The sequence below is a fragment of the Nelumbo lutea genome, chromosome 4, assembly GCF_056320005.1.
Source record: "Nelumbo lutea isolate HS-2025 chromosome 4, American lotus-T2T, whole genome shotgun sequence".
NCBI lineage: Eukaryota > Viridiplantae > Streptophyta > Magnoliopsida > Proteales > Nelumbonaceae > Nelumbo > Nelumbo lutea.
The window spans coordinates 4,396,669-4,424,431 of record NC_142687.1 but is presented as its reverse complement, the minus strand read 5'-3'; the positions used below and the strand labels follow the sequence as shown (position 1 = coordinate 4,424,431).

The 27,763-nt window shown below is 37.4% G+C and overlaps 2 protein-coding genes across 3 annotated transcripts; both read right to left on the bottom strand.

Moving 5' to 3' along the window:
• Positions 1-428: 428 nt before the first annotated feature.
• LOC148853476 (UDP-arabinopyranose mutase 1-like) lies at positions 429-9,474 on the bottom strand. Its single transcript, XM_088983418.1, has 4 exons — positions 8,776-9,474; positions 2,793-3,043; positions 1,599-1,767; positions 429-1,029 (listed from the first exon to the last, which is right to left on the bottom strand). The coding sequence occupies exons 1-4, from the start codon at positions 9,097-9,099 to the stop codon at positions 664-666; spliced, it is 1,110 nt and encodes a 369-aa protein (XP_088839544.1). The 5' UTR covers positions 9,100-9,474; the 3' UTR covers positions 429-663.
• A 10,493-nt stretch (positions 9,475-19,967) lies between these two features.
• Positions 19,968-27,423, bottom strand: LOC148853475 (NAD(P)-binding Rossmann-fold superfamily protein). 2 transcript variants are annotated; one of them, XM_088941563.1, is made up of 6 exons: positions 27,193-27,423; positions 27,004-27,080; positions 26,711-26,832; positions 26,415-26,614; positions 22,454-22,683; positions 19,968-20,376 (listed from the first exon to the last, which is right to left on the bottom strand). In XM_088941563.1, the coding sequence occupies exons 3-6, from the start codon at positions 26,800-26,802 to the stop codon at positions 20,098-20,100; spliced, it is 801 nt and encodes a 266-aa protein (XP_088797689.1). In that variant the 5' UTR covers positions 26,803-26,832; positions 27,004-27,080; positions 27,193-27,423; the 3' UTR covers positions 19,968-20,097. The 2 variants fall into 2 exon arrangements, with proteins under 2 accessions (XP_088797689.1, XP_088797688.1); XM_088941562.1 differs by having other exon boundaries at positions 27,004-27,100; positions 27,193-27,415.
• Positions 27,424-27,763: the final 340 nt, after the last annotated feature.

Below are 27,763 nucleotides of genomic sequence, written 5' to 3'. Positions count from 1 at the left end.
AGATTGGACCCAACTAGTAAACAGGGCAAATGGTTCACACAGATAAGCATTAATTTTGTATTTTGTATCTTGTAAAGGGATGCATCTTTGTATATCATATAAAGCCGATTCAGTGAATCACATCCAGGGGCATGGGCATCTGTATTGGCCTATAATGCTTGAATACAAGTGCAAAAGCTGAATAGTTAGATTGCTTGTAATGGGGTGGGATGGTGGACATGCAAACAGACAACGCTTATTTGGAAATACAATACAAATCTGAATTCAAGCATATATAATATAAGGGAAGAAAACGGATTACCCCTTGTGTGTAGAGAGTGTAGATCTCTCCCCATAACAGTGGACTTTACATTAACATCTTCAAGATCAATGCATGCGATGAGACTTGAGAGAGAATGAGAACATTCTCCCATTCATTAGGCTGGCGATTTGACAGAATCCACATAATGCGGTGGTTCTCATGAAGCTAGATTTTGATTATTGGAAAGGGAAAGAGTTTTGATTAAAAAAGAAAAGAGCTAATTAAATAACAAGAGAATGATCATACTTTGGGAATGAAACCTAATATAAGCTCAAAATCCTAAGAGAGGGATCGTCCAAAAAGGGTTTCTAGTACTGAAAAGCATAACAGAATCAGAACATTCATGTAATCTGAATCATTTTCTATTTGGGCTTGGGAGAAGGCTCCTCCTTAACAGGTGTTTTTGTGGGCTGATCATTTGCTTGTGGTGGTGCAGTGAGCTCCTCCCAGGCTTCAATCCATGTGACCATGGCATCCCCAAGCTTTTGGAAGTAAGGGTCCACAGGACCAAGTTCCTCCTTCACCTGCTTTGCGAGTTCAAGGTAGCATTTCTGCACAGTTGTACATTCTCTTGGGAGGACAACAGACTGAAAGAATGGAATGATTTCTTCTTGCCAGTAGATGCCCTTATATTCCTTCTTCAAGTTTACAAACGGGTTGCTTGCCTTGCTGTGCCAAATGTATGGTAACCCCGTCTTCACACCAAGACTCAAATGGTCACAGATCACCTGAGAACCAGAATGCAGTCAAGTTATATTATTAATTTTTTTGAATAGTATGTAAAAGAAAAACCAATTGGACTGAATAGCTGAACTTTTGGCAAAGAAGATTTTCTGGCGGTACCAACCAAAGTTTCAGGCCCTAAAACCAAGTTAAGGAAAGTTGCTTTAACAACCTAAGCTATAACGTTGTAAACCAGAAAATAACTATGTATGAATTATGAAGCCCAAATATCAAGGGAAAGAATCCAGAATGCTTGATAGTTTTAAAGTGCTCATCAATTTTGATGGTTCTACCAATTGGCAATGACCATTCAATCATGACTATCACTAGTGAATGGAGAATAGAAACTAGGATTGAAAGCTTAGTTTTACCTTTTTTTTTTTTTTTTGATGAACATAAGAAATAACATTTATTGTCATCAAGACAACCAGAGAAATGGTCCATTAGCATAGAAATGGCAGATCAATCAAATCTATACACCTTTAAAAGTGGTAAAAGATTTACAAGGAATTCATCCCTTGAGCGTATGAAGAAAAGATGAATGAAAAATAAAGAACTTAGCAACCGAACATACCTTGGAGCACCAACCAGCCCACATGTCATCATATCTGCCAATGGGTTGGCCATCACCCATGAGCCCAAAGTACATAGCAGGGCCTATCAGCTCCTTGTTAAACGCTAAATTCATTCCACACATTGGAAACAAGGTGCCTTTGGGTACTGTCATAACAGCATCCACGTACCTGTTCAAGCTAAAAGCAATTACTACAAATAAAGAAAATCATTAAAGCTTTACAAAAATTATGAGTTCTGAAGTTCCTGCAGTTGGGCAGTGACATACTAACTCTTTGACACAGGTCATTGATAAAAGCTCAAATGATAATAATCCCCATTATCCATTAAATGTTGTTTCACCCCACAGCCAAATGTTGCAGATAATAGTGTATTTTCTGCTTGCATCAATTCCAAAGCTAGTTACTGATCATATGGTTTTCATGATCATTAAAACACATGCCACTTCAATCTACCAGACTAGTGAGGTTATTTTATAAAATGCAATGCTTTCTACAAAACATTGTTTTATGGCATTTGAACCTAGAAAATTGCCAAACTAGGGGAGGGGAGCATTAACTAAATTGAGTCATCAGTGGAAAACTCTCCTCAACAAAGCCTTGTCCCAACCATATAGGATCAACAATACAAATCTGGAATTCCACTCTATGAAGGGCCATACTATCAGTCAAATTGTGAGTCCTCAATTTTTTTCTTACACTCAATCCATGTAGAACCATCATCTTTGCATCAGACCAAAAGTCATTACCAGAATACCAAGAGAAAATAAATATGTGCCCTCAATTCTATTTCCATTCACATTTCCATAAATGCTCATTTCAGGCTATTTACTTGTGCACTTAAATGTGTTAAAAATTAAGTGAAATTGTTTCATTCCTAGTAGTTCCTAATACGTGTGTGTGTGTGTGTGTGTGTGTGTGCACGTGCTACTTTGTAACTATATATGTCAAGATGGGAAGAAATCTCAAGTAAATACAAATACAGTAATCAGTAATTGGTAATAATGGTAATGCACAAGGAGCTTACTAATCAGAACATCAGATAAATCCAGACAAAGAGACCCATTAATTACAAACAAAACCAAGGAGAAATGACCTCCAAATCAAAGATAAGTTCCCATATTCTATGGGCAATGAAAGAAAAGAGAGATGGGAGTTTGTTCATGAAATTAGAACAAAACAGTGCAAATGCCAACCTGGTATTGCGTTCCAGAGGCTTCACGAGTTGAGTAGGGGCATCATAGTCGGGGATGTTGAGCCACAGCCCATGAGATATGGCAGTAGGTACACCTTCTCTGAAGCTAAATGGGTAACCTCGTACGAAATCGGCACCTTCTCTGAAGGGGTCATACAATGTGTTGAAGAAGAATGGTGTTGCAGGCATCAATAGGTTCTTTATATGTTGCTCCAAAGCATTGATCTCCTTACCAGTGGGGTCCTTGGCAACCTTTTATTTTTCATCAATTATTATTTAAGACAAAGAAGGATAAAGCAAGTTAGCAAACAGGAGCAAGAGCATGAGATGAGGAATGAGGAAAATAAGAGTCATTCCACTTCAAATTGCTTATTTTTGAACTCAATGTAAATTTCCAGCCAGTCAGTCCACACCAACTTGCACCACAACAAAAGTAGCTATCTCATAGTCACATAAGCAAATTAACTACCAGCAGTGGTGGTCCAGCCCACAATCCAATTAACTTTTAAACTTACTTCGTTCTTTATGATGCTTGTATTAAAAAAAAAATGGTGGATGTAGTCCATCTCGAGAGGCAACCCACTGTCACTGATTGGCCTTTACCAAACCCCTCTTCTTTCCCTGACCACGTAATATGTTTGGCATTTCACTTCAAACCTCTGACTACTTCTCTATACTCAAATTTGATGATTTTGGGCATCATTAATCACTGTTGGGGTCGACCGAGCACTGAGATCATGTAACCCCAAGATAGGGCTTATCTCAGGTAACCCTGTTTGAGCAACATTTAGATCTCCCACAACACAATATCTCTAAAACCTGAGCAAATCTTCAATAGCCATTTTCAGACAATAAGAAACTCGAGCAAAACTCCACAGTCTTGGAAAATCTCTAGCAATATCTTCTTATATTTGAAACAGAAACTTGAAAAAAAAAATATAAAACTAAACAAATATATAAGGAGTATTGTTCAAAGTACCGATACACAGAGGTGTATTGATACTTTGAACCGTGAGTCCATTCCTTTCTCTATTTTGTATTTTATCCTATTTTGAAGTGATCAAGCCTTTTATCCTATTTTCAAGTTATCTTTGCACAAGTTCTAGTTGGTGATTTAACAAAAGAAAATTTGTGTCTCTTCCCTTTTTTTATTTTAGGTCTTTTCACATATGGTATTGTCACTTTTTGTGTCCCTGTGACTCTAAAGAGGGTCAAATAATGAATAGGGAGGAGAATAGGTACACAAAATCGGGGTAATAATAAACTTAAGCCTAGCTTAGCATAGTGTTTACCACAAACTGAAACACCTCATCCATTGGTACTCAATGCAAGGCTAAGTATTTCATTTTTGAATTGGCACCATAAATGGGCTGAACTACGTCCAAGTCAGCATAAACTTGAGTTGGATCATTGTAAATATACCAGTAAGTGTGCACATGCTTTGTACATGACAATTTTTTATGATGATGATGATGATAGTAAATACTATGTTTCCAAAGTTTTCCACTATTTTCTTTTTGTATTTTTGTCTGTAAAAATTATTCTTATTTGTCACATTTATTTTGTTTAATATGATGAATATACGATTTTAGAGATGTGTTCAAATGTTTTCTACAATTTTTTGTATTTTTATACTTTTATGTGTTTTCATCTTTTTTAATTGTTATTATTATTTAATTATGACATTTAGGGTTGACACATTTGACCCAAAAGGTTGAATTGTTGACTCGCCACCAAACAGGAAAATAATTACATCTTTGGGTTGTTTTAAATTTGTATTTTATTTCTATCTTCAATAAAAATAATTATTCTTTGTCACACTTAATTTTCTTTAATATGGTTAATTAATATAGAATTCAATGAAAGAATGGAAGTTAATACCCTAAGTATAAGACTTAATAAAAGGGAATTGAATGAGAAAAAATGTAGTAGTTCAAATTACATTTTGTGCCTTCACAATTAGAGATGGACCAAATTAAAAAATAAGGGTATTTTAATCAACAATAGGATTCAATGAATGTTAACAGGAACTAATACTTTAAATATAAGACTTAATGAGAGAGATTTGAATGAGTAGAAAAGTGATTGTTCAAATTACACTTTTATCCTTACAATTAGAGAGAGACCAAATTCAAAATTTGGGGTATTTTAGTCAAACAAAAATTCTGCACTATCATTCTCACTTTTAGAAGCAAACTTGGATCTGAATTTAACATTTGGCACATATTTAGAGAATGACCCAATTTATGTTTATAGGGACAAGTAAAAAAATGAAATAATTAGCTTTGCATTAAGTACTAACTCATGAAGTGTTTTTGTTCATGACATTCACTGTAAGTTGGTCTTAAGCTGCTTGTAATGCATATTTTGCTCCCTTCTCACTATTTGGCCTTCTTTACGGTCAAAGAGCCATTACCCAACATTGGTCCCAGCTATTCAAGGTCTTCAGAGAAGAACTGTTCATGCCAGCCCGGCCCAACCTGTTCTTGGTTGGGCTTGGACAGGATTTTAGGCCAGGCTCAAACTTTCTCAAAAAATCCCAGCCCAATAATATTTTTACATAATAAAAAATATATAATATATATTTCTTTCTTTATTTCTCCTCTTTCCTCAAGCCATAGTAAGATCTTTTAGTATCTTTGGTTTTTGAGATCGTTTAATATAAATAAATAAGTTTTGTTGTTGAGTAAAAAATAAATAAATAAATCTTCTTGCACAATTTCTTGGTCGGTCTAGGCTTGGGCTCAGGCCTAAACATGTTCTGTTAATACAAAGGCAAAGCTTGGCCAAAACATGTCTACTTCTAAGGGTAAACTGGATACAGAGATAACCTTTAGCATTTTTTGTATAAAGTGGCTGCTCTCAATCTCGAACCCAGGTTCTCAAACTTGTCAAGCTAAGATTTTATGATTATACCAAGCAATAGTCTTCCTTAGAGTCAAAGGGGTATAAAAAAAGACCTAAAATGACAATATGACATGCTAAATTTACTCCTACACATGCATTTAAAAGACCTAAAATACAGAATGCGCAGAGAACAAGATTCTTTTTAATCAACCATGATTGGTTTTTGAATGACCAATGATCGCTCGAAATACAAGGGGGCAGGACTACATGTTTTCTTTGTTTCATGACTCATCACCAACCATTGGCTTTGCAAAGAATAATTCAAAATATCATAAAAGGTTTGATCACTTCAAAATTCACCTTAAAATAGGATAAAATACAAAAAAGAGAAAGGTAAGGGATTACATGTTTTCTATGTTTCATCACCAACCACTGCCCATGCAAAGAATAACCCCAAATTTCATACAAGGTTGAATCACTTCAAAAATCACCTTAAAATAGGACAAAATACAAAATAGAGAAAGATAAGGATTTACAAGGATTATGAGAGGGATATCTCATGTTATAAAAATATTGCCAAAGATCTAAGTGTTGTCCCAACATGGTTGCCAAATATAGGCCTGAGTTAAGAGTTATACCATCTCATGGCTAGGTTAGGTCAATTCCAACAATGATCAATGATGGACTACGTCTTCTTCTTCTTCTTATTCTCTTCTTTTTTTTTCTTGGAAATTTATGGTTTGAACCCCCCTCCCCCATAAATTTTTATTGGTTTTTTGAATGTATTGTCTCAAACCCACACCTATGCTATAGTACCCCTTATATTGTGATAGGTTCCCCCACCTGTCGTTGTTCCCAACCATACAAAGTCATAAAAATTTGTGTAGAGGAATCAATAAAAGCTCTTTTTTTAGTTGTATAAGAGTCTACATCCATTGTTTACCTTGATGAGAAATAGTTCCTTTATTTTTCCCCATGGAAATGCAAAAAGCTGGGATTCCTTGCATTTAGGAGTTGGGATCTCCTCTCAAGACATGTTCATAGGTAGGGATCGAGCTTAGCTTTTGCCATAACTTGAAGGGTCTGGACTGAAGTCCAAGCCGGAAATAGTGTAAAGTCGAACCCAAAGTCTGGTCTATGAATAGGTCTACTCCCAACAAAAACTGTCCCACAATGGTTCCAACCAATATTTTCAAACTGTCACCCAATGATTCCAAGTCTGATTTTCCTAAAACCTAGGGTTTTGTCAAAAATCCATTGACTTGATAAAAATTCGTCCAACCCGGGTGGTTGAACAATCAACCCCTTCAACCCATCCACCAAGTCACAAGTTGCATACTAAATGTACATAGAAACTTTAAGAGGTCATAACTTTGAGCTCAGTTGTTCAATCGAGGTGATCTTTATATCAATTTGGGATAACTTTTCAATATCTATGTATCCTAAAGAGCCGAAGTCACCCTACCCCATTATTTTTGTCAAAAAACCCTTTTTATTTGGCCTTAAATCCCAACTTTTAACATTTTTTATAAATAAAAATTAAAAATAATATATATAAATATAAATTAAACATAAAATAATGCATATATATATATATATATATATATATATATATATATATATTACACTTAGAGTGTAATTATGAATTATTTATTGATAAAATACACATCTTATATATACACTAAAAGCAAAACCTTGTACGGACGAACTCCCTGGGGCCGCGAAATGGAATCTATCACCTCCCTAGCGCTCGCACGTGTGAACTAAGCCGATTGGGCAAATACATATGTTGGTGTATCACGATCTGACCCATTTAACTAAAGGGTTGACCCGGAGGCAAAAACGATTCAGGCTCTGGGTCAATTTGTAATACATATACTCCAATATGATATCTTATATATATACTAAAAACAAAACCTTGTACAGACGGGTTCCCTGAGGCCGCGAAATGGAATCTTTCGCCTTCCCAGCGCGCGCTAAATGGAATCTTCGCGTGTAAGGTTCTCTAAGCTCGCACGTGTAGACTATGCCCGTTGGACAGATACTTTTTTTGATGTATCACTGCCTGACCCATTTAACTAAAGGATTGACCCGGAGGCAAAAACGATTCAGGCTCCGGGTCAATTTGTAATACACATATTCCAATATGATAAATATGATATATGTCTCCGCACATCTCACCACGAGAATAGAACCCACCATAACACTGGGATCTACCGTGCATGAGATGTTCGGACACAAATCATGTTCGAACATATTGGACAAGTATCTGTTGGCCGGACGGATCCGGATTCAGTCCGTACAAGGACCGTTCGAACACCCTTTATAATCTTGCATTGAAATATGTCCATGAAATAAATCACAGAAATACGGAAACAATGCAAATGCAAGGCTGTGCACCTGTAACCGGTCTTGCACCGATTGAAGCTGATCTCTGGCAAGACTCTCATTGAGTTTGAGACACATGTCGCAGAATTAATAAAAGTATAGGAAAGAGTGCACGGTATTCAGACTTTTAGGACCTAGCCTTTGACGTGGATTCATCTTATTGATCGATCGAAGGAAACGCTCTACACACTCAAGGGACACTGAGCTGAACAGGAAATAACAATCGGTGCGTGACAGGTGTACGGGACTAGAATAAAATTCACATAATACCATTCTCATATATGAAACCTGTCTAGCATTGATTGTTTAACGAAGAAAGTGTAGGCAAAAAAGTGCAGGAGATCCAGATCCAAGACGGGCTGATTGGCAAAACTTCTTCGGGTATCATACCCCTGCAGCAACATAGAATTACCCCCCGCCCCCTTTTATGTTTTCCAAACCAGCCGACACCCGACACAGATTAGAGAATCGAGACTTGAGTTGAGCACATGTTCAATTCCTGCCCTCCCTGAACTCTGAGCTGGGAGCCCAGAATCCGGATTCCAGACTCCTCTCTGCAGTCTAGAGACTAGACACCCTCACTGCCTCACTCATAAAAGAGAGGAATGATGGTAAACGAACAGGGTATCAAATCGACCGGAACGGAAACCGAATTTCCGGTTTGGGTAAGAATTGGAGGGACGAAACCATAATCATCAATCAATAAAAACTGAAAAGAACAAGGAAAAGTGAAATATAAAAGAACTTACAAAGCAATCGTCGTCGATGGTGAAAACGTATTTCTTCTTGGAAACAAGGAAACCAAAGCAGCGGCAAGCGGAGTCCTTGAAGGAGATACAACTGGCCTTGGGGCCCAGGATCCGATTGATGTCGTTGCGGTTGTATAATTCGTAGTCAAAGCCGTCGGGCACTCGGATGGTTTTGGTCGGATCTCCGTCTTGGACGATGATCAGGTGGTAGGGCTGGAAAAATGGCCTCCACATCTCCAAGAAATCCAGGTTTCTGATGGTCGGGATCACGATGTCCAGCTCATCCTTGAGAGGAGGAGAGATTGGGGTCGGAGGGTGGGCCATTTTTCTTTCCGGAAATGGGGATTGAGAAGGCGCAGTATCACAACAAGATCAACAACAATAAGGATAAGCTTCTTAAGCTGGGTTTGAGAAATGAGAAGAGAGGTAGTGCCGGTTTCTTTCCTTTTATAATGGAGGGAGAGAGAGAGAGAGAGAGAGAGCGTTTTCCGTTTTTCGGAAACGAGGAAAGAGTGAGGGAGAGAAAATCGGTGAGCGAGGAGGAGAGGCTGGAGAGCTGCAAGAAAGGAGGGAAACCGGGCTGGCTCTCACATGTCATGGGCTGCTTCGCTATGCTTTTGGCTTTTAGGGGGGAATTTTAAATAAATAATTAAGCACGTATCCTTTTCTCTAACTTAAAAGAGATTCCGCGTTTATTCCGTAAATGGCCTTTTTTTCCAGATTTTATAATAACTGATGAAGGATGATGCAACACAGAGGGTAAATCAATGTACACGTGGCGGACATGCCATGCCAGGCCCAGGAGGTAAGTAAGTAATAATAAAGAAACAATTGAGTCAAATTCATTCATCACATCTTGATGACGTGTAAGATTTGAATTGGGTAGGACAGTAATAGTAGTAGTGAGGCCCAACCCACCACCCAAACGTAGCGGGGGCTATAATTCAAATATTCAATGGCAAAGCATGTATAGAATATGATTTCTCGTACAATGATAAGCTGCCGACAAGTTGAGGGGGAAAACATTTAACAGTAAATTTCTTGTTTTTTTTAACGGAAATTGGAATATGTAGAGACTCATAAAGTCATAGCACTTGTTTTATAACCATAGAGTCATAGCACTCATAGAGTCATCAGCATGTCATGTGACATACTGAGAAAACAAAAGATAAAACGCTGGAGAAAGAAAAATAAAATCAGATCAGATTACACAATAAATGTGTTTTTTTATTACAAATTACAAATTAGAGAGAGGTTAAGGGGTGGGAGAATAGGATGCATGTGAAGTCCATGCCCACTTTCTATCATAAAAAGAAAAGAAAGGAAAAGAAGAGGTCAACGTCCAGTAACCTTATCACGGAAATTAAAGCCTGCAATTATACAAATTAATTTGATGCCATAGCTTCACATTTATTCAGAGGGTTGCCAAGTGACCAATTCAGCTGCTAGATCATCAGGGGGAAATGCTAATAATCTCAATTTTTTTCTCACTCAATAATGCGATTGTTTGAATGCCACGCCACGCTCATATCCTTACTCATTTAACAAGCATCAAAGAAATAATTTGATTGTGCTAGGCCAAAAACGAAAAAAAAAGGGAGGAGGCAAAAATTAAAGAAATGAATTATATCCATTACAATGTATGGGATAAACATCCCTATGTCAAACAAATTAAAGTAGGAAAAAATGAGTGAGAGAGAGAAAGAGACAATGTGTTGGGAAGAAACTAAGTTTATCCACAAACTATTTCTCTCCCAAAAATAAAAATTTATAGATATTCAACTATCACAATTCCAAACAAGATATCAATAAAAACAATCATAAGCCAAGCAAAAAGAGACACACACGATATTTAATGTGGAAAACCCCTCCAATGTGAAGGGTAAAAACCACGGGGCCAAGGAGACCCAACCAAAAATCTCCATTAATAACTTGAGGTAACAATTACAGCAACTAAAATACCACAATATGCTCACAAACTTAGAGCAATACAGATTCTCAAACATACAAACGAGAATACCAAAAACGGTGAAAAATAACAGTCAGAAAAACTTACAAATGCGGCTATTGTTCAGGCCACAACATGGAGACCTTCACTACTCCAAATCAAATCTACACCGTTCCGATCGTAGGTCTGTGAGTTTCGAACAATCCCACCAAATTTCAGCCAAATCGAACCACAAATGACCCTTAATCAGAATAATTGATGAAGACTGCCGCGAAATGTTTTCTTTTCCCGAACAACTACGAGTTACTTCTGTTCGACCTCAAATAACCGGTGATTCAGAGCTCCGATCAAAGATCCGACCGTTCAGAATGAAGAAAAATTAGTTATCCACTTACTGTCCAAATTTCTGCTCGACCGGACGGTGGATTGGAAAGTTCCGGCCGTTTGATGAACTCTACGCACTAAGAAATCTGCACAGTATTTCAATTTCTCTCTTTTCCTCTCTCTCTTCAACACGTCGCGCGCAAAAGAAGATCTAACCCTAGTTTTTGTTTTTCTTTTTTCTTTTTTTTTGAAAAAAAAAATAGTTGGCTGAAGGAGAGGGGGCTATAATATGGGTCAATATCCAATAATGGGTTGGGCCCAACAATTCTCCCCCTCCAACCCATGAGAGAAGGGAGACACTTCAAAAAAGGCAACTATGCAAATTTAAGGCCGGCTGCTCCGGCACACAGTTCAAGCTTCTCTCAAGGCACCACTTTTGTCATCATGTCAGCAACATTTTTGTCTGTGTGAATCTTTTCAAGTTCAATCAACTTGGAGTTCAAAACATCTCGAATCCAATGATATCTTACATCAATATGCTTCGATCTATTAAGAAATGTTGGATTCTTACCAAGATGAATAGCACTCTGACTATCACAATATAAGACATACCTCTTTTGAGTGAAACCAAGTTCATGCACAAACTTTTTCATCCACAGCAACTCCTTACATGCTTCAATAATAGCGATGAACTCAGCCTCAGTCGTAGACAATGCAACACACTTCTGCAACCTAGACTGTCAGGCCACAGTTCCCCCTGCAAAGGTAATCAAATAACCAGAAGTAGACTTTCTAGAATCAACATCCCCAGCCATGTCTGAATTTGTAAAACTACAAAGAATAGGTTTCCCAATTCCAAAATAGAGTTTTAAACTAGAAGTACCCCGGAGATATTTCAATATCCACTTCATAGCAGTCCAATGTTCTCTACCTGGATTGGATAGTAAACGACTAACAACACCAACTGCATGAGCTATATCAGGCCTTGTGCAAACCATTGCATACATTAAACTTACTACTGTAGATGCATAAGGAATACGTTGCATTTCTCCTTTTTCTTTATCACTAGAAGGAGCTTGTCTAGTACTAAGCTTAAAGTGTAAAGCAAGAGGTGTACTTACCATTTTAGCCTTATCCATATGAAACCGCTGAAGTATTTTCTCAATATACTTCTCTTAAGATAACCACAACTTCTTGGCCTCTCTGTCACAAGTAATCTGCATGCCAAGTATATGTCTTGCTGGTCCCAAGTCTTTCATTGCAAAAGACTTACTAAGCTCATTTTTCAACCTATCAATTCTAGAACAGTTATGACCAACAATCAACATGTCATCGATATAAAGTAATAAAATGATGGAGTCATTATCAGAAAACTTCTGCACAAAAACACAATGGTTTGAGGTTGTCTTCTTGAATCCCTGCTGGATCATAACAAACTCAAACTTCTTGTACCATTGTCTCGGGGCTTGTTTCAACCCATATAGACTTTTCTTCAATCTGCAGACATAGTCTTCTTTACCCTTCACCACGAAACCTTCTGGTTGCTCCATGTAAATTTCCTCCTCCAAATCACCGTGAAGGAAAGCAATTTTTACATCCATCTGCTCAACTTCTAAATCAAGACTGGCTGCCAAACCAAGAACAACTCGGATAGAAGACATTTTGACAACAGGTGAGAAAATCTCCTCAAAGTCAATTCCCTTTTTCTGACGATAGCCTTTGACAACTAATCTAGCTTTGTATTGTGGATTAGAAGTATTCACCTCAGTCTTTAACATGTAAACCCACCGATTTTGCAAAGCTTTCCTGTCCTTAGGCAACTTGACCAGCTCAAAAGTATGGTTGTCAACCAAAGATTTTATCTCATCATTCATAGCGGCAACCCATTCTTTTTTGTGCTCATACTCCATAGCCTCTTTGTAGCAATCAGGTTCTCCCCCATCAGTGAGAAGCACGTATTCATTAGACGAATAGCGAATATAGGGAATATGTTGTCTACAAGACCTTCTAAGTGGGGCAACAGGTTCACCAATAGCACCACTGGTAGAAGCATCAATATCATCAGCAACATCATCATCATTATCTTCAACCAAATCATCATGAACATGATTCTGGCCATCATCATGATTACCAAACTCAGCTACACTGGGCGTATGTGTCTCAGGAACTGGATTAAGATCAACCAATTCATCAGTACTTGAAGACTCTGATTTCTCCGCCTTATTAATATCCTCAATGGTCTGATCCTCCATAAAAATAACATCACGACTTCTTACAAGCTTCTTTTCAACTGGATCGTACAATCTATAGCCAAATTCATCGTGACCATAGCCAATGAAGATACATTGTCTTGTCTTGACATCTAACTTGGACCTTTCATCTTTTGGCACATGCACAAATGCTTTACAGCCAAAGACACGTAAGTGGTCATAGGATACATCTTTTCTGTACCACACCCTGTCAGGAACATCAGCTTGCAAAGCAACAATAGGAGATAAATTAATAACATGTGCAACAGTATATAAAGCATCACCCCAAAAAGATCCAGGCAACTTTGCTTCTGAAAGCAAACATCTAACGCTCTCCATCAACGTCCTGTTCATCCTCTCTGCCAGGCCATTAAGCTGAGGAGTCTTAGGAGGCGTCTTCTGGTGTCTAATGCCCTGCTACCTGCAGTACTCATCAAATGGCCCACAATATTCACCACCATTATCAGTGCGAATACATTTCAGTTTCTTCCCTGTTTCCCTCTCAACAGAAGCCTGCAACTGCTTAAAGACACCAAGTACCTGGTCTTTACTCTTCAAGTCATAAACCCAAAGTTTCCTTGAATGATCATCAATAAAAGTAACAAAATAAAATGCACCACCAAATGTTTTTGTCTTCATCGGGCCACAGAGATCTGAATGCACCAACTCAAGCAACTCTGATTTCCTAGAGGGAGTATGGCTCTTGAAAGAGACTCTATTTTGTTTTCCAGCCAAGCAATGAGCACACTTTTCTAACCTTGCACCTTTCAAACCTGAAAGTAGATTCTTCCTCGCCAAACAATCAAGTCCCTTCTCACTGATGTGGCTTAGTCTTTTGTGCCATAACACTGATGAGTTATCACAATCAACTGCATTCACACCATCAATGGAAACTGAAGTCTTGGTCCAGTACAGACCAGAACACTTATTTCCACGTGCCACAACCAAAGAACCTTTCGAGAGTTTCAATTGTCCATTACCAAAGGTATTAACATAACCATCATCATCAAGAACACTGGTAGAAATCAGATGCAAATGAATGTCTGGTGCATGTCTGACATTTTTCAAAATCAATTCAGTCTCATTACTTGTTTTTAGACAAATAGTGCCAATGCCAATCACCTTTGACAAACTATTATTATCCATCTTTAAAACCCCATAATCACCTGGAGTATAAGATGTGAAAAAATCCTTTCTCGATGTAACATGAGAACAGGCACCACTGTCAACAACCCAACTTGTCTCATCACAAGCAATATTAATCAAATTCTCATCACAAACAATCACAAGATCACCTATAGTGGTGGTGGCAACACGGTCATCATTGTCATTATCTTTATTTTGTTGCTTACCTTTGTTACCTTTATTGTCTTTCTTCAGCTGAAAACAAAATCTTTTGATATGTCCCTTTTTACCACAATAGTTGCATTCAAGGTTTTTGTACTTAGACCTTGATTTGCTTCTAGTCTTACTTTTACCTCTGTTACCTTGTCCTCGGTTTCTATCTTTGTTTCTCCCCCTATTTTCAGTAATCAAAACCTCTGATTGAGAAGAGGATGCTTGTTGAGTTCGTCGTCTGACTTCTTCATTCAAAACAGCAACTTTTACATATTCCAAGGTCACTACACCACCAGGAGCAGAACTGGACAAAGTCACGTGCAAATTTTCCCATGAGTCAGGTAGAGTATTAAGCAACCAAAGTCCCAAATTTTCACCTTCAAATTTTATACCCATGTCGGACAATTGATCAAAACACCCCTGAAATTCACTTATGTGATCAGAAATAGGAGTACCTTCCTTGTACCTCAAATTCATTGTCTGTTTCAACAGAAATAATTTATTGTTCCCAGATTTAGAGGCATACAAAGTCTCAAGCTTATCCCACAAGGTTCTGGCATGCAAATCATTAGCAATATGATTCAAAACATTATCATCTACCCATTGTCGAATAAAGCCACAAACCATCTCATGCTCAAAAGCTCATTCTTCATCAGATTTATTTTCAGGTTTTTGAGTAAAAAAAACTGATAAATGTAACTTTTTCACAAATAGTAGATCCTTCATTTTTCCTCTCCACTTGTGGTAATTGGTGCCATTCAAACTAATCATTCTACCATAATTAGGCTCCATCATGCAATCAAACAATTCCACAAACAAATAACTTGGCTCTGATACCACTTTGTTGGGAAGAAATTAAGTTTATCCACAAACTATTTCTCTCCCAAAAATAAAAACTTGTAGATATTCAGCTATCACAATTCCAAACAAGATATCAACAAAAACAATCATAAGCCAAGCAAAGAGAGACACACACGATATTTAACGTGGAAAACCCCTCCAATGTGAAGGGTAAAAACCACGGGGCCAAGGAGACCCAATCAGAAATCTCCACTAATAACTTGAGGTAACAATTACGGCAACTAAAACACCACAATATGCTCACAAATTAGAGCAAATACAGATTCTCAAACATACAAACGAGAATACCAAAAGCGGTGAAAAATAACAGTCAGAAAATCTCACAAACGCGGTTACTGTTCAGGCCACAACATGGAGACCTTCACTACTCCAAATCAGATCTCCACCGTTCCGATCGTAGGTCTGTGAGTTTCGAACAATCCCACCAAATTTCAGCAAAATCGAACTACAAATGACCCTTGATCAGAATAATTGATGAAGACTGCCGCGAAATGTTTTCTTTTCCCGAACAACTACGAGTTGCTTCTGTTCAACCTCAAATAACCAGCGATTCAGAGCTCCGATCAAAGATCCGACCGTTCAGAATGAAGAAAAATTAGTTATCCACTTATTTTCCAAATTTCTGCTCGATCGGACGGTGGATCGGAAAGTTCCGTCCATTTGATGAACTTTGCGCACTGAGAAATATGCACAGAATTTCGATTTCTCTCTTTTCCTCTCTCTCTCTTCAACACGCCGCGCGCAAAAGAAAATCTAACCCTAGTTTTTGTTTTTGTTTTTTTTTTTTTTTGAAAAAAAAACAGTTGGTTGAAGGAGAATGGACTATAATATGGGTCAATATCCCATAATGGGCTAGGCGCAACACAATGCTTATTCTTGAGTTTATAAAATCAATTGGAAATCAATAAATTAAAATCCATATGTTTAGTTATGAAGAAGGCTAAAGTATAAGGTCAAGATTCAAGAGGCAAAAGCAGAAACAATTTTCATGTGTCAAAGAATTGATGATAGAAAAGAGAGAGAGAGAGAAAAAAAGCATGTGAGATATAGAAACAGTGAAAGCGTTGTGACTTAATTACATATATGTCCCAATGCATACAAAATTCCCCTTTCAGCCACTTCACAATGCTTCGTTGGTGGAAAACGATAATAACAACTGAATAAATGAGTTGCAGATGTCACCTTAATTATATATATTAAATAAATGAAGATACGAGTAAGATATGATATCTAAAGTCAAGTAAAAGAAATGGTCTAATTTCATTGCTTGCAGATGTATGTCAACCTAATTATAAATATAAGGCTGCACATGCAATCATACATGTACTGCATTTCATTGGAGATGTACGAGTATATCCAATGCAAAAATCTGATTCCCATTATACAGCTATAAACATTCAAAACGATTAAAAACCACATTTTATGCATTTATATCTCTTTATAAATTGGCATCAATTCCGAACTGGCATTTATCTCAAATGTATTTTAAACTTAAATTCATTAACAAGTAATAGATAAGTAGGGGAGTATCAAGTCAAGGATGAGGATTAACCGACTAAGGAGGGGTCCCAATGTCCCATGAATTGAAGTCAATGTTGTAACATGTAAGGTATCCTTCAGTGTATTGAGGATGAGGATGAGGCAAAGGTATTAGGGATTCATTCGTGTAGTCAGGATCCAAAACTTACGGTTGTATTTGTAAGTGATGTAAATCAATAACCAATGTAAAATTTATATTGATTCATTCGGTTTTATAGGTCTTTTTGGAAGGAGCGTGTAATATGATTGACGTAAAGTTTTACCCCGGTTTAAATTTCTTGGCATTTTGGATAAAATTGAATCACGATGTAAAACCTCATCATATATAAAGTTTTACGTCAATAAACCTTACACATTTTTACACCAATTTTCAAAATCTAATGATCACCTATATATAATAAATTCACTGTAAACCGGATCCAAACGAAACCTACGAGTCAAACGTATATAATAAAGTAGCAGGAGTAGTAGTTAAAATTCATGCAGATCCAAAACTGTGCAAGTGACTACTCCATCCAATGCCAATCCAAGCTTTTTTAGTTGTTTAAATGCATTAATTAATAATAAATATCCCATTTTTAAGAGGTTTCTGCAGACCGGTCAGTGAGCCGGCCTGACCCCCTGAAACTTGAATGCCGGAACCTGCATCTCTCAACTTCTCTCATTTGCAATTATATATTCCATTAATTGGAATTTACTCTTTTTATCAGGCAGTCTTATGCTTCCACTATGGTTCATTGACTGACTCCACAGTCCATACCACAGAAGGGAACCAACCACAGAGACAAACAGGAACAGTCAATACAGGGAGAGAGATTTGAAGCGTAACCCACGCCATGATCCATAGTGACGTACGTAGCTCAACTTCAGCTAGCAAACAGCTACGATAGGAGAGATTAGGAGGAAATTTACCAAAACTACCAATCCCAATTCAAACTGGACTGACGATCTCATTATCTGCATACCATCAGCTAATAAATGATCAGATCCCACTTCAATCTCAACCCATTAATTAAAACTGCCATATATAGCTTCTGAGCCAAGTTAAGTCTGATCTAATAAATGCGTCCTAGTAGTACTGCTGCTGAACATACTAGACTTTAAAATACTAAAATCATTTATCACATTAACATTGCCAATAAAGACTGTAAGTTTAACCCAGAGACCAGAGTGCTCTTAGACTCCCAGTCTCCCGGTACGTGTTACCCTGGATTAATCACTGGTGTTAAACCTTTTCCATCTGTTGCGTTCGACAATCACCCAAGTCCTCCCCAATAGAGCAGCCAAGATCTTTTTTCCTCGCAACTGTTTTGGAGCGTAAACTGTTTGATTGATTGATAATTTTGATCATTAGATTATGGGATTGACCAATCTTTGAAGCTACAGTCTGAAAAGTGAATACCATGACATTGATATCTATGATGGTGGAAGTTCACTAAAAACATGATGACGAGTTGCCCTCTGATAAAGAGACAAATCACTGTTAAGGTGAAATAAGGCTCAGGTTACTGATATGGTTTTCAAAAAGAAATGAGAAAGACAGAGAAATTAGCTTTATCAGAGAGAGAGAGAGGGAGAAAAAGAGATTAATTACACGGTTCCTTTCCCTTCCCCATGTCATGTAGATTGTAGAATACATAATTGGAAACGTTTTCTTCATGATTAACAGAATGAAGGAAACAGATATATATTAATTGGCCTAACCACATGTCAGAACACTGCCAGTGACAATCACAAACAAGTAACAGATGAGGAACACAAATAGCTTACTGAAACCGTTTTTTGAGTTGACAAAACATGAACATAACGAGGCCTGGAGGTCATGTAATCACAAGATAGGAGGCATGGTAATCATAATGTTGGTAAGGAATGACAATAACCCAATTCTGGGCAATTAACCAAAGTATTCAAAAAGCATCATGTATGTCGAAGAATAACCAAAGAATAAACAGATGCCAAAGAATAACCCAAGTACGCAAAAGCATCAAACATTGCCCACCTTCTAATGAAGTTAGGAATCATTCAACACTCCCCTACCCAGGGTGGGTTATTGCAATATTGAACCTCTTAAAGTAATAGCTTTCTGCCTGTCCTTTAATCAAGAGAAGGTTACTCGAAATTTCTAATAATCCTTTTGACATGGACGGTTTGCAAAAGCCCAATCTTTGGGACCTCCTCTCTCTCTCGATACATTGGGAGAACAAGAAACAAAACAGGAACAAGAATAACGGGAACGCCCACTACAAAGAGGAAAGAGCAGAAAAAGGGAAATCCTCTTTATGCCGGTGCATTGGTGTTTGTGGAAGAACACAATAAGCATATATTTGAATTTGACAACAAGAGCTCCACCATGTACTGGTGCTATGAAATTCAAAGGAAGTAATCAATATACATTTTGAAGCATTTCAAGGCTTTCACTTCATCATTTGAAGTATCAATGGGATTCAATTATTCTGAGTACTTGTTTTGATGTGTAAGGCATCTGCTGCATATATTTTGTGGACATGGTTATCCGTCAATGACCACGTGAAATCCTTGTACATCGAGATATTCAGCTCTAGGTTTCCACGCTAAAGCCTTTCACAAAAGAAAGAAAGAAAAAGAAAATCCACGCTAAAGATTCCTATTTCATTTAGGCCACAGGTGAGATCATATTCAAGAGTGGAAACAACCGATAAGTAAGCACTAAGCAAGTAAGCAGTTCAACTTCAATCAATACTACGCCCAAATGAGAAGGGTAATTAAAGACCGTGGACCACAACCATCATAATCTCATAGATCATATATTATCAATGCCATTAAAACCATGTAAAACCTGAAGATCATAGATCATGTGATCCTCAAGGTCTACACCACTGTAACGGATATATATTGAGTTGCGCCGCTGTGAACCATCTGTCTTGTACTCTTATCTCCCACAGATACATTTGCAATGGTTAAAATAAGCAAGAGTCTTCATCCATTATTACTTGTGAAGTACATATACATCCAAACATAAACATAGAAGTTGATCGTTCTTTCTGGTGGGTAATAGAAAATTTATGTTACTAGTGGATCCTAATATCACATGTAAGATCGCATCCGAGGCCTTACAAGGGACTGGGCCCCATCAACAAAGATGGTAGTCCCTGTCATATAGCGAGACTCATCACTGATCAAATAAATAACAGTTGATGCAAGATCGTTCTTCACATCAAGCCACCTGGAAAGTGGCATCACCTTATCCGACAATTTCTCTGCCTTCTCCTTCCCTATTGACAATGGATATTCGTCCTGTAGGTGTAAGCCGCGGGCAATAGCATTGACCCTGATCTGGTATTTCCCCATCTCCAGTGCTGACAGCTGAAATTTTAATGGAACACAGTAGTAAATCAGATGGATGGGATCAAGAAAAATAAATAAATAAAAGATTATCCAATAGAAACAAAAACATCCGAAAGAGGATAGCAAACTCCCACCTTAAGGTTATGTTTGGTTTGAAGGAAAAGGTAGGGAAAGGTAGGGAAACTCATAGAAGGGAAACCCCAGCCCAAGACATTACGTAAAAGATGTGGAACAAATCTTTGCTCTAATTTATTTGATAACCCAAGGGTAAATTGGGTAGCATTGGCAGTCATACTGAGATCAGCATTCAATTATGTTGCGGAAAAACCCAAGAAAACAGATTAGAATGGCACTCAAAATGAAAGTAAAACAGAGATAAAGAGAAACAAGCACAGAGAACACACAGATTTACATGGTTCAGCTTATAGCCTACGTCCACGAGCAAAGGAGGAACAGAAATCCACTATGAAGTTGGTAATGGAGAAGAAATACAGAGTTGTGCTCTCACAGAAAACCCTAAGCCCCAAATACACCCAATGTCTCACAAGACTCAGACTCTATGTACAAAAGAGAAAACCCCCGAAATACCAAACTCTTCGTATTCGATTCGGTCCTATAAGATGAATATGGGTCGAGTCCATAATGAAAATTTGCCTTCAGGTTTTCTCAAATTATTTCGGAGTGGAATCATGAAGCGGATCGCCACAAAGAATTCAAGGCACAAACATAACAAAATATCATAGGACTAGAAATGGGTGTATTCTCGATGATCTAGGAATAGCCCCACAAGGTAATAAAATGGACAATAAGCTAACATACATCTAAATAGACGACCACCTACTACACTGGGAAGTTACAACACTGCAAATTGAAAGGTTTAGAAGAGCTTGGTGAAGGCTATAAAGGATTTGGTTAGAAGTAGTTACTGATGATTTGAGGGCTCACAAGTTAACAGTGGATAGCCATTGCGCCTTGCTACAGTGGAAAGATAACGCAGAATTTCCGAAGCCAATCCCACACAATTGGGACAAGGCTTTGCTGAATTGAATAAGCTGAGACAACAGGCGAGAAATGATATGACGATCTATGAAATTTAAAACAAGATGAAGTTTTGTGACAACATCAGTATGATATACTGCCATCCCAAACTGTCCAATTGGCAATGGCAACTTCTGGATAGAAGAACATAGCCTCAAAATCAGCATCTGGATGAACATACCATTTAGGCAATTGCTTTCTTCCAAGGAGTCAAAGGAATTGCTCTTAGTGTTGGTATCCATCTTTGAGACCATGGAAGCATATACATAGACTTCGCCTCTTAAGACAGCATTAGACACTTAGGAGTAGCCCAAATTATTGACAAGACCAAGGAAACTGCAGTAGTGAGAAAAAGTGGTAGGTGCAAGAATAAGGCTTTTAAAAGAGCTAGGCAAAGACTAAACAAAGTGGCAATAAAAGATCTAATGACTTAAGCTTTGTGACAGAAGACACGGCTGTTGATGGAGCACAACAGCAGGGCAGGATTCAAAGTATCCAACCCCAAATAGTTGGGATTAAGGCCAAGTTGAGTTGAGTTGATTTTCCATGTGTATCACTGTACCTATACATGCTATCAAGACCTTAGCCATATAAATGAAGTTATTGAAGAAATAGCTAATCAGGACCTGAATCCAACATAGAAGAAAAATTAAGTAATTGACATAAATTACCTGAGTTATTTGACTGTAATAATATCATCATAAAACAAACAAAAAGATGACAAAAATTTTCCTTAAGTAAATGAGAAAATGAATAGTTATCCTAATTCCTACATCACTAGAGACTTGGCATTCAGGAATACAATTCATAATCCAAATGGACCAAGTGAAGAACCGTAATCAATTGGAGCCAAGCTAGACTAAAATACTCGAAACCTGCCTAATTAGACATATAATAGAGAAATAGGAAAATGATTAATTGTTGCACTCAATTATGTAAGAATTCTATCTTCCATATTTGAAAGACTACCTTAACAAGCATATACGTGTTCAATTTTCTTTCATGCAAAAGAGAAATCATCCAATAAGAAAAGGAATGCAATTAGAAGTTAACATACCCTAACGAACTGCTGGACTCCAGCCAAACATGAACCATAAGCAGTAGCTCCCTGATAGAGACCCCTCTCCGCTCCAATAATTGAGGTCAGAAATATGATTGATCCTCCTGATTTGAAATCTCGCATTCTTTTTTCAACTGCCTTAGCTAAAAACCAGGGTGCCGTGAAATTTATTTTCACTATCTTTTTGAATTCATCTTCAACCAGATGCAGAGGGTCTTGCATCTTTCCTGTTGTAAATCATTGAATCATGAAACTATCCATGTCAACTAATAATATCTTGTACGCAACCACACATGCTTATGGAGACACCAAAGAACAGGGCAACATAAATCCAGTTTTAACAATTGTCATCATACTAAATTGTGTGATGAAGACTTCCATGATAAAAGATACCATGTATGAGAAGCATCTTTAAGGACAATATACAAATGCTTTATGCATTAACTTCCATTGTACTTATCCATGCTCCAATACTTGCTGATAATAGCACACTATTGAGGGCAGTATTGGATACATCTTGTGCTTGCATGCATTTTTCATATGAACATTTCCAAGCCAATATGTTTTAAGTTCTATAATCTAGGGTTAGCTAAATAAATTTTTTTGTATGATAAATAAATTTCTTCTTGAAACCATACAACCATTATGCCATTATACATCTTCTCCATTATGTTTACCTGATTAGCAAGAAAAGTCTCCAAATACTGAATCATGCCCATTATGCATCTTCTCCATTATATCACACCAAGGTACTCCAGTTGAAAAGTTATAGACAAGTGTTAAAATGTTTTTCAGAGTTCTACCACATCTTACCAATACCATGATTGTCCATACAATATGATGCAGTGCTGGAATATCATCGTGCATAGCTATTATAATGCATTGAGCAAAAATACCACTGCAGTATTATTATGCACCATGCAACAAGTTAAGATATTTAATGATATGGTGTAATACTGCATGACACAGCATATACTAAACCTTCAAAGTTAAAACCAACTTTCCTTTTTCAGTCCAGTATTTGTTTCCTTGAAGGAAATAACTGATCCAGGCTTATTAACACACACACACACACAAATGGCATGAGTTGAGGATCAAATTACAAATCATGGCAAAAACTGACATTGAATAATTAACCTCCATTTTCACTGTTCAGATTAGTTTCTTCTTTGGTTTAATATTTAGTTTCTTTGCAATGGGAAACGGGAAACCAATTCAAACAAACCTCATAAATCTATACATTTTTCCACTATCATTGGGGATTTAGAGAAATAGATTAGTAAACATCTAGAATATTTTAGGATGTTCAGCCAGAATTTGGGTCAATGGGATTTTACAGTTTCAGAAATTTATATGATATAGAGCATCAATCAGCAAAAAAATGCAAAAAGCATTATAGAAAGATAAACTAAAAATGATGCCATCATTCATGTAGCATGAAATCACAAAAATATAATCTGCAATTGTGCCAATGAACTAAAGATACTAAATTACATGGTTACCAGCTATGATTTGTGGAAGGCTTCTACAGTTTTAGGGCTTGTCAGACACTTGCTAACACAAAAGACATGTAAAGATGTGCTGGTTGCATGGTTGGACATCTATGGATTTGTCTACCTTCATTTGCTTCTAAAATTAAACACTGATAAAAGCAAGCCATTCACAATTTAGTTCTGATCTGATACATTTATCATTTTCTTAAAATTGGTGAAGTCGAAACTAGAAAGTACGTGTGTCTACTTACATCTGTTAAAAATGTATCTGTATGACTATGTTCACACTGATATTTTAGGGACTTTCTGTGTCAGACGGTATCCGTTCCAAAAAGATCATATGCTACCAGTATAATGGAACTGGATTAGTCATCTGAACACTTGAAACTGCATTTCTCCAAATAAGGGGACTGTAGAGTCCCCTCTTATTAGTATTGGAGGTTGAGTGGCTTTTCTCTCTAATTTATTTTTCTTTTTTGGTTTCAATATCTCCTATCATGCATTGCTTAGGCTGGTGTCCTGCCCTACTCTGTTCCAGTTACAGAGGGCAGGGTGCACAAAGCACCAGGTTAAGTTCAGTCGGATTGATACCAACTACCAACCTGAACCAAATTCAATTCATTCAACAGATCAATAATCATATTGCTTTGCACTCTATCAACTCAAGCACTTTATTCCACAAACTAGGGCTTCTGGAAATTTTGGAAGCAGCTATACAAGAATGACTTCACAAAATGGTCTACATAATTTAAACCAGTTTGCTAGCACTTAGGACACACGCACACATACACACAAATATAAAATTCAAGTTAACTTCATCAAAATATCAATTACAATATATATATATAGACATAAAACCTGCTACTCCTATCAAGCCCCCTTTTATCATTAATAACAATCAAAGAGGATATCATTAATGAATAATTATATAAAATCCCTAAACCCTACATAAAAGAGAAAGGGACAGTACAAAGATATGATCTTACAGTATAAAGGTACACAAAACAGAACATGACATTAAAACACAAACAACCTCATTGCTGTGCCCTGAGACCTGTGTTCCCATACATTAACTAAGTTCTACCAACCCCAGTACTGGTAAAGAGTCAGCAAGGTTATTCGCAGATTTAGGAACCCATCTGCATGAGCTGCTCATCCCAGAGACCAATACCTTGGCTTCTGGAAATGGAATGTCTAAGGATCCACAGCCCCTTAACCCAAGTTCCATGAGTAAAATTTTATCTGAACTCCTAAGCTTCCTACTTCAGATCTAACCCAATGTTTCATTTACCAAAAATATACTAATAAAAAACAAAAGAGTCCACAGTATATTATAATCAGTAAGCTTAACATAACTGAAACCCGGCCCTTTGCACATGAACATGATCAAGAAAATGACTTTTTTTGCTTCTTCATTGGGGACAATGAGAACAGTCCCGTCTTTTCTCTTATGAGAATAAGATGGGGTATGGTTTCTTCCATTTGTACACTTCATAGAAATTAGTTGTAGTGAGGGTATTATAGATAATGCCTTTCTAATTATCTTTTTGATCTGCCAAATATTATTTCTAACCAAGAGATGTATTCAGATTTCTGTGGTTTTTTTCCCACTTCTTTGGACTAGCTTAGGCTCCAGTCTGGTAACAATGAGATGCAGAACAAGCATTAAAAAATAAACTAGACTGATGGTATCTTCAAAAGCACCTAAATGAAAATAAAATAATGCATATCTGGCTAAAGTTATATTCATGCTAAATGGAGTAGATGAACCTATAACCCATAACTGCCATCTAGTCATGCAATATCTCAAAGATTTTGATTAAAGAAAAGGTAAGGAAGAGAGAAGGGGGCCTTGGTCCTAGCAGTGGAGCGAGATTCCAACGAGGATCAGGTGTTGAATCGCAATAAACTCAATGAATAATTTAGATAACTTAACTAGGTTTAATTTTTATGGTACTTTTTATATAGATGTGTAATAATGAATTAAGCGTCTTGCTTTAATGTGTAGCATAGATGCACATTTATAAAGAGAACATGAACATGGTTGAAACCTACAAACTATGCCATAATATTAGATCTTCTGGAGACTAAGGACACTTCGGTTGTACTCTCAGTGTTGAGACTCGAAGGAAGAATTACATGATAACATTATATCAGACAAGGGGCCCAGAACATCTCCAGTAATCTCACACTGTCAAGACTCGAGCAAAGGTCATGCATAATATTATATCCTATGAGGACTAGGCATATTTCAGTTATACTGCTATTATCATAACACAAGGAAGAGGCGTGGTCCTGTGGAACCACGCTAAACAAGTCCAGCCACCAGTAACCAGTGTAATCTGAGACAGAATAACTAAGATTAAATGGTTGAATATAACACGATTTCCACAATTTTCTGATCATAGCCAAAGCAAGGTATGTATTTCACCATTGTCAAGTAGCCAAGTGGAATCAATGTATACCTTCATAAGTATAACAATGGACGAAAGCATCAAAATTTCCCAAAATCCTCCAAGCTTTATCCACTGCTTGATCAAAACTAACCTCCTTATCGTCCTCCATATCGACAGCAACCACTTCTATCTTATCGTTTATCTTCAAAGAAGCCGATATCTCTTGCGCGACATTCCGAAGGCAGTTCTCCTCTCCCATCAAAACTACCCTTAATGATCACCATATGAAAACATTAGCATCGAAGAAGAAACACACAAATTAAGAAGAAGAAAAAAAAAAAGCATCAGAGAATCGGAATTCGTACCTGCAACCACGATTCACCAAATGGTAAGCAATGTTCTGCGAAATTTCATCGCCATTGGATGTAAGCAAAACCTTCTTCACTGGATTTTCCATTTTAGAAACCAAGCGAGGAATAGGCGCCAACTAATAGAATTAAGCAACGATGAATCAGAAAAAGAGGGAAAAAAATGGAATTCTCCAATCATCAAAACTAAGGCAAAGTGACAAAAACATGAAAAGAAAGGACTAAATATTCGAATATTAGAACTGGAAAGATAAAGAGGGTTTAAGAAATGAAGTAAAATCAGTGCGAACCTGATCTGCAGAAGCCGAAAATTTTACTTGTGGAGAAAGAGCAAAGAGTTCCCGCCTTATATAAGAATTGACAGCACCTACTTGAACCAAGCAGAGGCTTCGAATGCATTTAAAACGTCAGCGGTGACGGAGAGGATTTGATGTAATAATTTATTTGTTAAATCAAATAAGCAAGAAGCCTCACTACACCTTCTTTGTGCAATTCGTAAACCAGCGTCCTGGCATGAGTGGTGCCTCGGTGCGCCCACGGCAAGGGCTCGTGGTGGGCAGGGCTGGTGGCCGCCTCAAGTTCAGGTGTCTGTTATATGTCTTTCGAAGTTCGAACTGTTAGAGCCCATAAGGAAAAGCACTGTGGTTGGAACTTTTCTTCTACCCACGACACCAGACGGTGCGCAGTAGCTACTAACATGATGCTACAGCCGCACATCGGGAATATGTTTTATACTTGCATGTTGCCATTGATGGGCCGATTCCTGATGTGCGGCTGTAGCATCTTGTGGGTAATAGTGTCGGTAACGCACGGTAATTAAATTTCTTCAGTAACAACAAACTGCACTGGACCGAACACAGATCGCAATTCGCAAAGAACTGTGTTGTTCTTGTCCTTTCCAGTAATTTTATCAGACACTTGAGCGGTGTTCGGTTGGTAGGCTCGGGCGTTTGTGTTGTGTCTTGTGTGGTATATTCTGTTTGCCGACCTGTAAGTATGTTGTAATGTATACTCCATTCCACATACCCTGTTATAATATTTGGGTGTTCT

Bases quoted from the DNA above. Each gene is read 5' to 3' on its own strand.
- LOC148853476 (XM_088983418.1), bottom strand. From the start codon at position 9,099: ATGGCCCACCCTCCGACCCCAATCTCTCCTCCTCTCAAGGATGAGCTG. The intron at 3,044-8,775 runs GTAAGTTCTTTT...GAAAAATAAAAG, and splicing joins CCATCGACGACGATTGCTTT to GTTGCCAAGGACCCCACTGG. The intron at 1,768-2,792 runs GTTGGCATTTGC...TAGCTTGAACAG, and splicing joins CCTCTGGAACGCAATACCAG to GTACGTGGATGCTGTTATGA.
- LOC148853475 (XM_088941563.1), bottom strand. From the start codon at position 26,802: ATGGAAAATCCAGTGAAGAAGGTTTTGCTTACATCCAATGGCGATGAA. The intron at 26,615-26,710 runs GTACGAATTCCG...GTGATCATTAAG, and splicing joins TTGGTGAATCGTGGTTGCAG to GGTAGTTTTGATGGGAGAGG. The intron at 20,377-22,453 runs GTATGTTAACTT...TTAAAATTTCAG, and splicing joins GAGTCCAGCAGTTCGTTAGG to CTGTCAGCACTGGAGATGGG.